At 36.8% G+C, this 17471-nt stretch overlaps 2 protein-coding genes across 2 annotated transcripts; one reads left to right on the top strand and one right to left on the bottom strand.

Moving 5' to 3' along the window:
• Positions 1 to 5616: 5616 nt before the first annotated feature.
• LOC107761525 (65-kDa microtubule-associated protein 1-like) lies at positions 5617 to 10378 on the top strand (the record flags this gene model as incomplete). The annotated part of the gene is given in 10 exon segments (NM_001324719.1): positions 5617 to 5721; positions 6537 to 6629; positions 6776 to 6979; positions 7105 to 7353; positions 7440 to 7655; positions 8049 to 8204; positions 8292 to 8603; positions 9274 to 9361; positions 9642 to 9790; positions 9925 to 10378. Coding segments are annotated over 9 exon segments (1743 nt in total). The 3' UTR covers positions 10222 to 10378.
• Positions 10379 to 11512: 1134 nt separating this feature from the next.
• Positions 11513 to 11950, bottom strand: LOC142166955 (uncharacterized). The gene has a single exon (XM_075226928.1). It carries the CDS (start codon positions 11948 to 11950, stop codon positions 11513 to 11515), a length of 438 nt encoding a protein of 145 aa, XP_075083029.1.
• Positions 11951 to 17471: the final 5521 nt, after the last annotated feature.

Raw genomic sequence — 17471 nt, 5'->3', positions numbered from 1 at the left:
AGTCACAAAATACGAATACTCATTCACTTACGAGTCTAACCATATAAAAATTACTCAAATACGACCAAAATTCCCCTTTCAAACCCCAAATTCCGAATTAAATGATGAAATCAACCATAGATTAGTGGAATATAACCATAAAGGAGTTAGGAATCATTACCCAAAAACTTCCTCCGAAAATCTCTCCAAATTTCGCCTTCTACCGAGCTCTCAATCAATTTTTTGTGTTATGAACTCAACCCTCATTTTTTAACCTTAAATTCTGCACATGTGCGTTCTTCTTCGCGAACGCGACATCACGATCGCGAACACGATGAACAATATTCCGCTAGCCCAAAATTTCTCCTTTGCGAATGCGAGGGGCCTCTCGCGAATGTGTACCTTCCACTGACGGACCTTTTGCGAACGCGGGAACCTCTTCGCGAACATGTAGGCTTAATGCCCGAAGCTCCCTCTGCCCCGTTCCTCTACGCGAACACGAGGACCATATCGCGAACGCGTAGGCTTAAGGTCCCACACCTTCGCGAATGCGGGAACAACATCGCGAACGCGAAGAACAACTTAGCTGCTTTTCCTAGATGCTCTACGCGATCGCGAGGCACCTCTCGCGAACGCGATGAAGGATTTTTCTACAATAAAACACCAGAAATCTGCCACTTCTCTAAATCCAAAAATGACTCGTTGAGCATCCGAAACACACCCGAGGCCCCCGAGACCTCAACCAAACATACCAACAAGTATTAAATATCATATGAACTTAATAGAATCCTTAAACCACATCAAACAACGCTAAAAACACAAATCACCCTCCGATTCAAACTTAAAAAACTTGAAACTTCCAAATTCGACAACTAATGCCGAAACCAACCAAACCACGTCCGATTGATCCCAAATTTTGCATATAAGTCATATTCAATACTACGAACCTACTCCAACTTCCAGAATCAGATTCCGATCCCAATATCAAAATTTTCACTACGGGTCCAAAACTCCAAAATTTCGACTTTCGCCATTTCAAGCCAAAATGAGCTACGGGCTCCCAAAACACATTTCGGACACGTTCCTAAGCCTAAAATAATCCAACGGAGTTAATGAAATCGACGAAATTCTATTTCGGAACCGTCTTCATACAGTTCCGACTACGGTCCAAATTTTAAGACTTAAGCTCTGATTCAGGGACTAAATGTCCCAAAACACTCCGAAACTCAAAACCAATTATCCCGACAAGTCACAATAGCAGAAATAGATATGGGGAAAGCAGTTAATAGGAGTTTGGGGCTCTAACTCTCAAAACGACCGGTCAGGTCGTTACATTATGAGTATATCCACTCAGTCTACACACATTATAGGTTATATCCGGCCTTGTAAAATTCATTAAATGCATCAGATTTCCAATAATCTGAGCATATTTAGACTGAGCAACTGGGTCACCATTATTCTTTTTCAACTGAGAGTTAGCATCAAATGGAGTGCTTACAGATGTGACATTAAAATATTTAAACTTCTTAAGAAGTCTCTCAACATAATGTTCTTGTGACAATAATATTCCATATTCACTCCTTATAACTTTAACTCCCAATATTGTATTTACTTCACCCAGATCTTTCATATCAAAATTAGCAAACATAAATAATTTTGTACTTTGCACAATATTTAAATTTGTACCAAATATAAGCATGTCACCAACATATAGACATATTATCACATAATCATTGTCTACCACTTTAGTATAAATACATTTATCCACCTCAATTGAGGAAAAATCATCTCTCAGTAAGACTTGTTCAAAGTTTTCATACCACTGCCTAGGAGCTTATTTAAGATCATAAAGAGATTTAATTAATTTACAAACTTTATTTTCTTGTCTAGGAATGATACAGCCTTCAGCTTGAACCATATAAATCTCTTCTTCTAAATCACCATTTAAAAAATATGTTTTGACATCCATTTGATAGATAAAAAGCTTACGGATTGAAGCTAAGACAATTAAAACTCGAATAGAAGATATTCTAGTCACTGGTGCAAATGTATCAAAATAATCTATATTTTGAGAAAACTCTTTTGCTACTAACCGAGCTTTATCTAAAGATCCATTAGGATTAGATTTTTTTTTGAAAATCCATTTACAACCAATAGGTTTTGCACCAGGAGGTAAATAAGTTAAAATTCATGTACTATTTTTCATGATACGATCAATTTCAACTTTTATTGCCTCTTCCAATAATCAACATCAAAAGAAGATATAGATTCAAAATAATTCGATGGTTCATTATCAAGAAGAAAAGTTTGAAAATCATTTCCATAAGAAAAACATTCCTTCATAGGCCTTTTGCTCCTTCTCAGTTCTTTGTTAGAGGTAATTTTATTATTTGTTTCAACAGGTGTATGGAAAATTTTATCAGACAATGGATAAATATATTCAAAGAACTCAGCATTTTTTGTCTCAATTATAGTATTGTAATTAAGCACATCACTTTTTAAAATAAGAAATCTATATGTAACACTATGTTCAGCATATCCAATACGCATACAGTTAGATGTTTTAGGACTTATTTTTCTCTTTTTGGGTTTAGGCAACATGATTTTAGCAAGGCATCCCCACACTTTTAAATATTTCAAGTTTGGTTTATAATCCTTCCACAATTCATAATGAATTTTGCTAGTTCTTCTATATGATATTCTATTTTGTAAGTGACAAGCAGATAGGATAGCTTCACCCTACAAATTATCATGAGCATTAGAACTAACTAACATAGAGTTCATCATTTCTTTCAATATTCTATTTTTTCTTTGAACTACTCCATTTGACTCAGGTGAATAAGGCAGAGTTACTTCATGAATACTTTCATTCTTTTTACAAAAATTATTTAAAGATAAATATTCTCCACCTATATCAGATCTAATTCTCTCGATTCTTCTACTAAGTTGATTTTCAACCTCAGTTTTATAAGAAATAAAAGCATTAAAGGCATTATATTTATTTCTAAGCAAATACAACTTAGTAAATCTAGAAAAATCATCAATAAAAGTTACATATAATATCCTTTACCACCTATAGTCATAGTTTGCTTTAGATCGCCTAAATTAGTGTGAATCAAGGATAATAATTCAGTTTCTCTATTTACAGAAAAACAAGTCTTTCTAGTACTTTTAGTTTTAGCACATATTTCACACTTGTTAATATTATTTGAGTCTAAACCAGATATTAAGCCTAGTGACTGCATTTTTCTTATATACGCGACATTAATATGTCCTAGTCTAGCATGCCATAAGAAAAAGACTAAACCATATAGGCAGAAGAAGATGCATTTTCATTGCTAGTATTAGAAATATTAAGCATAAATAAACCATGGTTATAATATCCATTGCCCACAAAAATATTATTTTTGGTCAATACGACCTCATCATTCTTGAAAGAAATCTTCACTCCAACTTTTTCTAATAATCCCACAGAAACCAAATTGGTTTGTATATTAGGAACATGCAATACATCACTCAATGCTAGAGTTTTACTAGATGTGAGTTTGAGAAGAATTTTTCCTTTCCCAAGAACGCGAGTTGTCCTTGAGTCACCGAGATAAATAGTTTCTTCTCATTCCTCAATTTAGGTGTATGACAAAAATTCATTTTTGTTTGCACAAATGTGCCTAGTAGCACTAGAGTCTATCACCCAATCTCTCACATTGGTCACATTATTTATTTGGGAAATGACCGCAACAACTATATTATCCGCTTTAGTCAAATTCAATTTTGACTTAGCGAGATTATCATTTATCCCAATTCTTCTCTTGCATTGAAGTGTATTTTTCTCGAAGGTTTTAATATTAACATTAGATATGTAATCATGTCTATTCACATACCTGTGTTTTGATATTAGTGTCTACCAAAATTGTGGATGTAATAACGTATTTGCAACATCATGGATATCTGGCAGGACAACTGAAACAGTAGCAACGAAGACAACACCAAATTTGATAGCACCATCAAAAATTTCCGTAGTAGTATTACTTGGCATGAAAATGACAATAATACTACTAGTGAAGAATAAAAAAGCAAGAAAAGTTGGTGATGATTTTTACCTATGTTGAATGCCTATTTATAGGCTTTAAGAGAAGTTTGAAACATGACAACACTTGTCTTGAATTTTTCATGCAATTGACATTTTTCATACTTCTTTTGCATAGGCTTCTAGAATGAGCTAATACATTTGTCATTTTGAAATATAGCCACAGTGGCTTGTGTGGCTTTGTCAAGCTTTAGCTTGCTTTAAATATTAAATCTTTAACTTCTTTAATAGCTGAACGTTTATGGAGTGAATTAATTTACTAATTTTAATTATTAGCTTTTCCTGTATTCTCATTGCATACGGAGGAAATATTTAATGTCCCACCAGTTGGAAGCTAGACTAGCCTAGATATCTTGCGAGTATTATCTAGTTTTAGTAATAAGATATTTTAGTCAATTAGGAATAATCGTTAACGAAATTTTATTTAGATATTCTACAGGCAAATATTCTCACATAAAAAATAATAAAAATATATGAAATGCATATCACAAATGAATATTCTGTGACGAACCTTTATGTGTTGCATTCAAGAGCACTGTTTAATTTGATCGTCCATTTTTCATTTGACATGATTATGAAAGTGAAATTGTTAATATAAATATTTAATATTTAAAAGAACGTGGGATCATAATATTTGAACATTTTCTCTTTTATAAAGTCGAGTTTAAGAATTCGAAAGAGTAAAAATGGAGTTTTTGAAACTTTAGTGAGCGCTTGGACATAAGAATTGTAAAATTTCAAAATAGGGTCAAAATATTTTTCAAGTAAAAATGGTATTTGAAATTTAGAGTTGTGTTTGGACATGAATATAATTTTGGGTTGTTTTTGAAGTTTTGTGAGTGAAAATTTTGAAAAATAATTTTTTTGAGTTTTTTAAATTTTCGAAAATTTTCAAAATGCATCTTCAAGTGAAAATTAAAAATTTTATGAACAAACCCTGATTACGAAAAAAAGTAAAAAGTTTTTGAAAAAAAAAAAAAAAAAATTTCTTATGTCCAAATGGGCTCTTATTATGATATCTAAGTAAGACTTTTATTTCAAAAAAAAAAAAATGATCAATATGCTACTCAGTACTCACGACTAGAGTTACCTTGAGTGACAATTAAAGCAATTTTTATTGGATGACAAGACATTTGTGCTATGATTTTATTACTTCAATTTTATACATGCACATCAAATTTTTTATATACTTACACAAATAATATCACACTTTTAAAATTTATTTTTCTTCAAACATAATGCTCAATTAAATAGCAAAAAAAGAAAATAAAAACAGAATATATTTTCATTCATGGATGTTCCCAAAATGACAATTCTCGTTTAGCGTTTTGACCACTAAGACCCAAACCAGGTCTGGTCAAGTCAGTCAAATGTCCGTTTCTACAGTTTCCACTTTCCACTGGCCCTCAGTGTCAAGATGGTAATTTGAACTGAATACAGTGGCAAGTGTTAAGAAATATTTTATATTTTCACGGCCCCACCCCACTTCTCTATTTTTCAAGTCTGAATATATCCTTTTCTCAGTCCTTTGCTTAAGCTTCCCACCCACCCCCCTGTCTCCCTCCGTACTCTGATTGACACAAACACTCATATACTGATTCTCAAGTGAAATCCGTAGATCTGAGCCCAAAATCTCCCCTAAAACCCTAATCCAGGTAAGCATTCTCTTCATTTCAGCTCTCTGTTGTTGTTTTTCGTTTTATAACGAGCAATGAGCTACGCATTTATAGTGCATCTATGGCTTTTTGAATAAACTTCTTTTGAAGACGATTCACTGAGATCTAAGTGATTTTCGAGTTACTATGGCGTTTTGATTGTTGTGAATGTACTTTTTTGGCCTTCAATTTTATGTGCATTTGTGTAAATGTGAGGGCTTAGAGTTGGATATTCTCTACTTGGAGGATTTTTCCTGTTTATTTTTGCTCTACTCAAAATTATAATGCTTTCCTCATAGTTGTAATGTGACTTAATCTAGCAGTTTCCAACTGCATTTCTTAAGCGAAGGTGAAAATTTGAAAAGATAAGAATTGATATTCCTCCCCATATCTAAAACTTAGTAGAGGTGTTAAACCAATTTTTAAGTAATGTTGAATATTTTGTGGCCTACTAATATGGAGTGACAGCTCAATAGCTCATTTTAGTGTTGTGGTTATGCCATTTATTCTGTGTAACTTTCTGCAAATTTCATCATCAATCCCTGAGATATGTGTTCTGGGTCGCCCCCAAGGCTTAGTTCAAGTGGCACAAGTTGAGGGACTTGTGACTTAAGGACATAGGTTCGAGCCATACGAGCTAAGCCTGGTATTTATGTGGAGAAGGTTAGAGTAGCGGACTCATTATCCTCGAGTTCTGAAGGCAGCGGTTGTCCTACAGGCTGGCCCCAGATGGATTACTCGGTCATCAAAAAAAGAAAGAAAGATATATGTATTCTAGGTTGAAAGCTTAGCTTGGTTTTTGGAATCATTTTCAGGATTGGTCCAAGTGAGTGAAGATGGCAGAAGCAGATGCTCAAGCTCCTGTTCTTGACGAAACAACTTGCGGTTCCCTACTACAAAAGCTGCAGGCAATTATTTATTTATTTATTTATTTGTTTGTGAATTTAGCCTCAGTTTTTAACTAATTATTTAAAGGAACCAATCAAGTATTCTCTTAAAGTATATACTATATGAATGTAGCTGATGGCTGAAAGAAATTTGTCTATTGATGCAGCAAATTTGGGATGAGGTCGGTGAAACTGATGATGAGCGGGACAATATGCTTCTTCAGATAGACCAAGAGTGCCTGGATGTCTACAAGAGAAAGGTTGACCAGGCTGTGAAGTCACGGGCTCACCTTCTTCAGGCATTGGCAGATGCCAAAGTTGAACTCTCCAGGCTGCTATCAGCCCTGGGAGAGAAGACATATGTTGGAATTGTGAGTGACCTTTACTTCATTTTTGTTTTGGATGGACAGAACTACTTATACTTATTTTTGTTTGAAGTCATAATGTTGCTTGCTTTTTCTTATGTCTGTTTTCCTTCCTGTGATTGATTCTCTAGCCTGAGAAGACTTCAGGTACAATCAAGGAACAGCTTGCAGCTATAGCACCAGCACTGGAAAAACTGTGGGAGCAGAAAGATGATAGGATAAAAGAGTTTTTTGATGTGCAATCACAAATTCAGAAGATAAGCAGTGAGATTGCAGGAACTCGCGAGCAAGTTGAGAGTCTTACAGTGGACGAATCTGATTTATCTCTTAAAAAGTTGGATGAGTTTCAGGCACAGCTTCAAGAGCTCCAAAAAGAGAAGGTATAACAACAAGAAAATATTTATAGGCTGCTTATCTGGTTCTGCTTCCTGTTAGATACTCAATACCTTCTTGTTTGATCTTGCAGAGTGAGAGACTACAGAAGGTCCTTGAACTTGTGAGTACCGTGCATGACCTTTGTGCTGTTCTTGGCATGGACTTCTTCAGTACTGTCACAGAAGTTCACCCAAGCCTGAATGATTCAACTGGTGTACAGTCAAAAAGTATTAGCAATGATACTCTGTCAAGTCTGGCTAAAACTGTCTTAGTATTAAAGGAGGATAAGAAGCAGAGATTGCATAAGGTAAATGTCCTTACTCTTTTAAGTTGATCATTTCGCTATTCTTATTATTACTTCTCATCATGTTCCGAATACATTGGACATATTTTGCAATGTGTATTCTTCAAAATTTGGATCCTCCAAGCACTACTCGTCTATACTGCTTAAACAGAGTATCTCACTCTCTGCTTGCCCATCCTGTGTGCATGGCTGGAGTTTCTTTCCTTGGAATTGTTTCAGTCTATTTGGACCTTGCACAATTCATTCAACTGCATATGACAGCTGTAGACAGTACTTAGTTTAGCACTTTACTTCAAACATGTTATAGCCAGTTATCTCTCGTCCACATGATGAACATTTCACTCAGTCCCCACCTCTTTGAATTCCACTCCCTTCTGATTGTATTCCCTCATGCAGCTTCAAGAGTTAGCAACTCAGCTAATCGATTTATGGAATTTGATGGATACCCCAGAAGAAGAAAGGAGCTTGTTTGACCATGTTACCTGCAACATATCAGCTTCAGTAGATGAAGTGGCCATTCCAGGGGCTCTTGCTCTTGATCTGATTGAACAGGTATTAGGAGGTGGAGATTGATCTTAGAATCCACTTCAAGTGCTTTAATAGCTTGTCACTAACTGCTTTTCTGTTGTTATTGTCAAGGCTGAAGTAGAAGTTGAAAGGCTTGATCAACTAAAAGCTAGCAAGATGAAGGAGATTGCTTTCAAAAGGCAGGCTGAACTGGAAGACATTTATGCTCGTGCCCACGTAGAGATTGATACGGAGGCTGCTCGAGAAAAAATTATGGCACTGATCGATTCTGGGAATGTTGATCCTGCAGAGTTACTAGCTGACATGGACAATCAGATTGTAAATGCAAAAGAAGAGGCTCATAGCAGGAAAGAAATATTGGATAAAGTTGAGAAATGGATGGCAGCTTGTGAAGAAGAGAGCTGGCTTGAAGACTACAACAGGGTATATTCTCTTGTATTCTTCATGTTGTCTTTCCTCTCTCTTTTTTGTGTGGATAAATTCTTCATGCTGTCTTGTAAATGAGCATTTGGGATGAGTAGAACTTGATTTATAAGTATATTTGGCAGAGCTTGATTTGTCAGTGTATTCGGTAGAGAATGCGCCCTTTTTCATCCTTTCACTTTTTTGATATGCTTCAAAATATATATCCTAGTGATCCAGTTCAAGAAGCTAGTAAAGCATTCTAATGAGAGTGTGAACTGAGATCTCTTGAACACTACTGGTTTGCTACTTATGTAATGAAAATCTAAAGTAAGAAGCTGCATATGAATTTCAATATGGTCATCATATTTAAGATAAAAAGTAACTGACGGCATTGGTGAAACTTGCTAACTTTTATACACTTATGTGTTACATACAATTATATGCCACTAATCTGTAGTAGACGTCTGTCCCAAAAACACAATTTTGGTTCTTCCCCAGCACTTCTACATTATTTGGTAACTAAGAAACTACAAGTAAGTGAAGTTTGCTAGTTATATGATTTAAAACCAAAAACATTTTGGTATTTGGGTAAAATGGGGTTTCCATGCCTGTCGTTCATCAAATCAACATAAAGGTATCTCTCCCCGGGAATCATGATGATAACATGTCATAAATAATGGTGAAACAGGACGACAACCGATATAATGCAAGTAGAGGAGCACACTTAAATTTGAAGAGGGCTGAAAAGGCTCGGATATTGGTCAACAAAATTCCAGGTAAATCCCAAATTCATTTTACATTAATGTTAAAACTGCGTATTTTGGGTATTGGTGTTGGCTCTGCTTGATATTTTTCTGGGATGATGCAAGTACTTTCAAGGATCTATCTTAGTGTCTTTCATTACTTAGTTCAGCTTTCCATTTTAAGGAGCTCAAGGATTCTTTCTTACTTGACTTGGAAGTAACAATTTAAGATCCATTTCCTTTCTGTGCTAAACAAGATTCATTTTACTGGTGCATATGTCGCTGAGTCTGAATTTTAAATTTGGTTATGCAGCTCTTGTGGACTCCTTGGTTGCAAAAACCAGAGCATGGGAGCAAGAGCGAGACACCACATTCACTTATGATGGCGTTCCACTACTTGCCATGCTAGATGAATATATGATGCTCAGGCACGACAGAGAAGAAGAGAAAAGAAGGTTGAGGGTAAGTCCACAGTCTCTTACCTCTTCTGGAGTTAATTGGTGAAGAGAAGCTTGATTTTGCATTAATTTTTTGCTTGTCATTATACCAAGAATAGTTTGAAGGCCTCACTAAATGTTTCATTTGGTATCCGGCAGGACCAGAAGAAGTTCCATGAGCAGATAAGCAAAGAAGAAACAGTATTTGGATCAACGCCAAGCCCTGCTCGACCACTTGGTCCAAAGAAGGTAACAGGCCCACGAGCAAATGGCAGTGCCAATGGGCCGACAAGCAGAAGGCTGTCACTTAATTCCCACCAAAACGGTTCCAGGTCAACTAATAAAGATGGGAAGAGAGACACCAGACCAATTGCTCCTCTGAACTATGTTGCCATGACAAAGGATGATGCAGCCTCTCACATTTCTGGAAGTGAGCATAGTCCTAGCACACCTTAGTAACTGCTGAACAAGAGATGTGTACTCATATACCATTGTGATGTCTTCTATTGTCATTACTAGTCTAGTTCATGTAGTAGGATAAGTATGTGGACAGTGAGTGATCAGAGAGTAGACCTAATAGTTTGTGCTATAGTCATTAATATCAGAAAGTTTCTCGAAATATTGGCTCTTGTTCTGTGAAAACGGAAGCACTATACCAAACTGTAGTGATGCGATATCTGATCATCGTCTAGGAGTATTTTTGTTACAACTGGGTAGTTGTAGACTAGCCCTGTCAACTTAGATTCAAGAACATTGATTGCTCAAGATTAGTTTGATTTAGTGCTCAATTATGACAGGAATTGGAGGAACGCAGGTGAGGTGATGGTATGAGAGATAGCTACCATATGTAATGCCTAAACATGCAATGCCTAAACATGCAATGCAAATCTCTTTAGGTTGAGTATCGATGTGCAAAAGTGAGATGTTATTCTAGGATTTGAGGGAAATCCTTCAGTTGATTTTATTCCGAGATGGAGTATATGATTCTATAAATGTGGCGACTCTAAACCTGGGCAATTTGAACACTAAGATTAGAAAATATAATTTTAAGAACGTAATGATTGTGAATGAAATCAGTAGAAAAAGAAAATGAATTGAGACAAACATCGTTTTATTGATTTGAAACGATTCGTAATACAAGATGCTTCAATTGGAACTAACTAAAGTTTCAATTAGATTCTGAACTTCCATGATTTAAAACGATTCGTAATACAAGATGCTTCAATTGGAACTAACTAAAGCTTCAATTAGATTCTGCAACTTCCATGGTGATTCCTGAAGAAGAAGAAGAAGAAGAAGAAGAAGAGAAGATGATTAGGAAGAGAATTAGATCGAGAGAGAAGAGAGAGAGAGAGTTAGGGTATCAGAATTATCGGTGCATAACTGCCTTTCCGTTAGTCTGTTAGCTGATATTTAGCTAATTGAAAATCTAATCTCCACCGTTGCCTACTAATAGCTAAAATGAATCTGCGCCGACTACGAGTCTTAATCTCCTTTATTCACTTAAGCTGACTCTCAACCCAAACAATACACGTATACATGAGCTGGAAGGTCTAATATAGTCGTACTTTCCTAATTGATAACACTCTACCTTCTAAATCCATCAATTGACCCTAATTTTCTTTTTTCAATCTCCGAGACCTAACAATACTTCCCCCTTTCAAATCGACTTTGCCATCAAGGTCAGAGCTCACGAACAAAATCAGGAAACTGACTTGCTATGTATCCCCAATCCTCCCAAGTGGCTTCATCTGGGCCTAAATTCGACCATTGTACCAGCACCTTTACACCTAACCTTTACCATCCGCCGTTGAAGGATGGCCACCGGCTGTACTAGGACCCTGCCTTCACCATCACACACTAGAGATTGCTGCTGAGGGTTGATGTGGGGCCCAACCTTCTTTTTGTGCTGGGACACGTGAAAGACTGGATGAATCTGTGACCCTTGAGGTAATTCTAAACGATAAGCAACTGAGCCTATTTTCTGTAATACTTTGTAAGTTCCGTAGTATTTAGCACTCAATTTTAAGTTCCTTCTCACGGCTATTGATGTTTGTCTGTATGGCTGCAACTTCAAATAAACCCAATCTCCGACCTCTAGATTCCTGTCTGTCCTGTTTCTGTCTACAAAGAACTTCATTCTGGTTTGAGCCACTTGAAGATTTTCCTTCAGATTTTGCAACATAGTTTGTCTCTGGGCTACGCAAATGCCCACAGGTGTGTGTAGAGTGAGGTAGTGACCCCATGGGAACCTGTGGTGGAGGGAACCCATAGAAAGCTTCAAAGGGGGTGATTCTGAGTGAAGAGTGGTAATTTGTGTTGTACCACCACTCAGCTAACGGCAAACACTTCAACTATTTTTTTTTGGATTGGAGAACACCATGGCTCTTAAGTATCCTCTAAGCAACGGTTGAGTCTCTCAGTCTGTCCATCAGACTGTGGATGATAAGAGGTAGTTAAATTTAGCTTTGTCCCTATAGATTTGAACAAATGTTGCCAGAATTGGTTGGTAAAGATGGTATCCCTGTCTGTGACTATAGCTTTTGGTAGTCCATGTAACTTGTAAACCTCACATAAGAATACCTCAGCTACCTCCTTGGCAGTATATGAGTGCTTCAGTGAAATGAAGTGCTCATATTTTGTTAATCTATCCGCTACCACAAAAATGGAATTCTTATGCCCAGAACTGGGTAAGCCTTCCACAAACTCCATGGCAATGTCTTGCCATAGTGTATCTGGTATAGGTAGGGGTTGTAGCAATTCTGGAGAATGAATATTTTTAGTCTTAACCCTCTGACAAACATCACATTCAGCTACCCATTTAGTGATGTCAGACTGCATATTAGGCCAGAAGAATATCATCTTAACCCTCCTATAGATTCCCTGTTGCCCAGAGTGACCCCCCAAAGGAGAATGATGCAATGCTTCAAATATCTTAGCTCTCAGGCCAACCCCTCTCCCTATATAAATCCTCTGTTCAAACCTTATGACCCCTTGATGTAGAGTGTATTTAGGTTTACCTGTAGGGTCTGAAATCAATGTTGTTATTAACTGCAGTGCAACAGGGTCATGTTCATAGCTTTGAATGACCTCCTCCATCCATGTAGGCTCTACACTAGTGATAGCATTCAAAGCAGATTCCTCCCCATGTCTTCTAGAAAGGGCATCAACAACCCTATTTTCTGTACCTTTCTTATACTCGACTTCATAATCTAGGCCCAGCAATTTTGTCAGCCCCTTCTGTTGTAAAGTTGTAGTCACTCGTTGCTCCAACAGGTACTTCAGGCTATGATGATCTGTTCTAATGATAAAGTGGCCCCCTTGTAAGTAGTGCCTCCACCTATCCACAACTGAAAGAACAACCATGAATTCTTTCTCACAAGTGGATAACCCCAGATGTCTAAGAGCTAGAGCTTTACTAAAATAGCCTATTGGTCTACCTTCTTGTATTAATATTGCCCCCATTCCTTTAGCACAAGCATATGTCTCTATAATGAAAGGTTTGGTGAAGTCAGCCAATGCTAGTACTGGAACAGATGTCATGGCCTTCTTAAGTTTCTGAAAGGCTTCTTCAGCTTCTTCAATAACTCAGTCATGGGTTTGCTAATGACTCCATAAGATCTTACAAACCTCCTATAGTAGCCTGTCAATCCCAGAAATCCCCTCAATGCCTTGACTGACTTTGGAACTGGCCAGTTTGTCATGGCCTCAATCTTGGTTGGGTCTGTAGACACCCCTTCTCTAGTGATTACATGCCCCAGATACTCCACCTTCTGTTGTCCAAAAGAACACTTGGACAGTTTGGCAAATAACCGTTCCTTCCTAGTATGCCCAATACTTTTCTGAGATACAAAGTGTGTTCATACATGGAAGCACTGTAGACTAGGATGTCATCGAAAAACACCAGTACAAACTTCCTCAAATAGGCTCCAAATACATGGTTTATTAGGCTTTGGAAAGTGGCAGGGGCATTGGTCAAGCCAAAAGGCATGACCTTGAATTCATAATGCCCTGAATGTGTTCTAAAGCCTGTTTTGTATATGTCCTTTTCTCCCATCCTAATTTGGTGATAGCCTGCCATTTAAATCAATCTTAGAGTATATACAAGATCCATGCAATTCATCCATTAAATCATCCACTAAAGGTATTGGGAACTTGTCTTTAACTGTCAATTTATTCAATTCTCTATAGTCAATACAAAACCTCCAACTCCCATCCTTTTTCTTCACTAATAGTACTGGTGAAGAGAATGGGGAATGACTAGGCTGAATTATACTATTTTGAAGCATTTTAGTCAATTGCTTTTCAATTTCATTCTTTTGGAAGTAATTGTACCTGTAAGGTCTTATGCTCACTGGAGTTGCACCTGTTTGCAGAGGAATAGAATGGTCATGATTTCTCTTAGGAGGCAGGGATTTGGGCTCAGCAAACACATCAGGAAATTTATCAAGCACCTCCATTATCTCTGCAGGTTTCTTCTTTGAAGTTGCATTCTTTCTGGCTGAGATTGTGAACAAGTGTGCCCATAAAAACTTGCCTTTCTTAAAGAATTGTTTGACCTTTGTGGCAATCATGTTGTGCAATCTGCCTTCTTCATCTATCCCTTTTAACTCTACCCCTTTTCCTCCCACAGTAACTCCCAATTTATTGGCAATGAGATCAAACAACATAGGATTGTGTTTCCTCATCCAATCTCCCCCTAGCACAATATCACCCCCCCAATATTAAGTAACCTAAGGTCATGTAGAAACTCAAGTCCTTGAGTCTTCCAGCAAATATTAGGACATGTATGATAACTCATTAAGTGGCTTCCATTGGCTACAGTGATTCTCATTGGAGCACTTTGTTTAATGATACAACCTACTTGTTTGTCAGTTTCTGTAGCAAAAAAACTGTGGGTACTGCCACAATCCACCAAAATGGTCAACTCTTGTTTCCCATATGTTCCTCTTAATCTGATGGTGTTAGTTGTCTCAATCCCTGATAAGGCATTGAGACTAATAGGCTCATCAATGACCTCTTCCTCTATCTCATTTATGTCCCCACCTTCATCTGTAGTTACATACAGTTCTTCACATGCATCAGTAGTCCCTGTCAATGCATTAAGTTGTTTACTTTTGCATTGATGCCCAGGGAAATACTTGTCTCCACACTTATAGCATAATCCTTGTGCTCTTCTAGTCTCAAAGAGTTTATTCTCCATGCTGGTACTGCCCCCCTTGGAACTATAGTTGAGCTCTGACTGTTGGTAGGTACTGAATTGTTAGGACCCAAATTTCTTCCCCATGTGGTCTTCCCTTTCCTGGCCCAAGCCTCTATGACTCTCTCCCGATGCTTTGCCTTTTCGACTGCTTGACTCAAGGAGAAAGGGTTCAACATCTTGACAGTGTGTCTTATATCCTCCTTAAGCCCTTCCACAAAGAATTCTAAAAAGAAATCCTCAGGGATAGTAGGACTTCTCATTAGAACCCAAGCATTCAAATCTCCGAATTTTTCAAGATACTCATTAACTGTTCCTTTTTGTTCAATCTTCTTGAACTTACCTATGAGATTGAATTTGCTGTTGACTGCTTCTTGGAATCTTCTACATAATTCCTCACAAAATTCTTGCCATCTAACATCTCCTTTACTTAATTGATAGAGAAGAACCAGGCTTCAGCTTTGCCATTGAGATGAAGGACTGCTAGCTCCAATTTTTCTTCAACCTCAGTGATGTGATTATAGTGAAAGTATCTTTCACACTTCCTCAACCACGAACAAGGATCTGCCCCTGGTGCTCCATCGAAATAGGGAAATTCAACCCTAGAATTGTGATTATCGGGCTGAGATCTCTCTCTAGCTCTGGGACTGATTAACTTGTCCATCGGAAGTCTTACCCCAGACCTTTCTGAGAGATTGTTCCCAGTTGGTGTTGCGCCAAGAATACCCACATGATTTGGAAGCAACCTGTCCATCAACATGCCCAAATTCTTCGTCAAGTCGTCAATTTTCGCATCTGTTGTTTCAGTTTTTTTACTGGTTTCCGTCATGTGAACTTGTAACTGAGACTCCAATTTCTTAATGTTTTCCTCTATGGATTTAGACCGAGTTTCTGTGACTGTCATGGTATTTTAGACCAGGATTGGGCTCTGATACCAATTGTAATGATTATGAATGAAATCAGTAGAAAACATAAATAAATTGAGACAAACGTCGTTTTGTTGATTTGAAACGATTCGTAATACAAGATGCTTCAATTGGAACTAACTAAAGCTTCAACTAGAACTAACTAAAGCTTCAACTAGATTTTACAACTTCCATGGTGATTCCTGAAGAAGAAGAAGAAGAGAGAAGATGATTAGGAAGAGAATTAGATCGAGAGAGAAGAGAGATAGAGAGTGAGGGTATCAGAATTACCGATGCATAACTGCCTTTCCTTTAGTCTGTTAGCTGATATTTAGCTAATTAAAAATCTAATCTCCACCGTTGCCTACTAATAGCTAAAATGAATCTGCGCCGACCACGAGTCTTAATCTTCTTTATTTACTTAAGCTGACTCTCAACCCAAATAATACACATATACATGAGCTGGAAGGTCTAATATAATCGTACTTTCCTAATTGATAACACTCCACCTTCTAAATCCATCAATTGACCCTAATTTCCTTTCTTCAACCTCCCAGACCTAACAAAGAAATATATTCGATAGGACTCATTTAACTATAAAATTCATGTAGTAGATTGAGTACTATCTAAATCCTTTTTGATAAGCTTTGCCAATTGTCCAAAATGATGTAGTAATAATATCCTTCTGGATGAACAACAATAGACAATTAGCAGTTGAATAGCAATTCAATTGGAGGTAATAGGTACTCATTGAATTACTTGAGGTGCACGCATCTTGATTCCAATATCAATATTATGAAAAAATATTATCCAAAGGAATACGGGTAAATGAAAATCCAGATAATTTGCTCTGTCACTCTTAAAACAATTGTATCTTCATTTTACGGTTAAAAGGATATTCCTTCTTTAGAAAAATAAAATATTGGACCATTCAATACATACTTAAGTTTCCCTATGGTTTTGGCGCATTTATTTAAGTAAATTTTAATATCATTCATGATAGGGGTATTTCATTAAATTACCTTTACGCAGTGACTATATGCTACTATCTTGGAGTTACTAAGGACGGAATTGAAAGAAGATAGTTAATGCTCTCTTAATATGACAAATATCTTTTTTATCAAATTCTTTTATGTTATAAAATAAAGACAGTAAAGTAAAGATAAATTTAGAGAGAAACTAATATATTATTCAATTTCAAACTGATGTACATAATGAACTGAAATCTCTTCTATTTATAGAAGAAATAAAGCTGTTGTGTAAGCTGCTTGTAAGTTACTACTGCAAGCTGCTGTGTAAGATGCTATTGTACCAGATATAGATAATCTTCTACCGGAGGTAATATTTATCCATAACGGAGTACCGAAAGGATAAGCTCATTGTACCAGATATAGATAATCTTCTACAGGGGATAATATTTATCCATAACGGAGTATCACAAGGATAAACTTCTTCAGGAGGCTTATTTTCAGTAGAGTACTAAATAGATAAACATATTTACGGTGGAGTCCCATATGGATAAGCTTCTTCAGGAAGCTTATTTACAATGGAGTACTAAATGAACATCCATAATATAATATATTTATAACACTCTCCCTTGG

Source organism: Nicotiana tabacum, chromosome 2 (genome assembly GCF_000715075.1).
Source record: "Nicotiana tabacum cultivar K326 chromosome 2, ASM71507v2, whole genome shotgun sequence".
In the NCBI taxonomy this organism is placed as follows: domain Eukaryota; kingdom Viridiplantae; phylum Streptophyta; class Magnoliopsida; order Solanales; family Solanaceae; genus Nicotiana; species Nicotiana tabacum.
This window is presented reverse-complemented; position numbering and strand designations above follow the sequence as displayed.

What these genes read in the sequence shown, in the direction of transcription:
- LOC142166955 (XM_075226928.1), bottom strand. Translation starts at nt 11,950, where the DNA reads ATGTTGCAAAATCTGAAGGAAAATCTTCAAGTGGCTCAAACCAGAATG.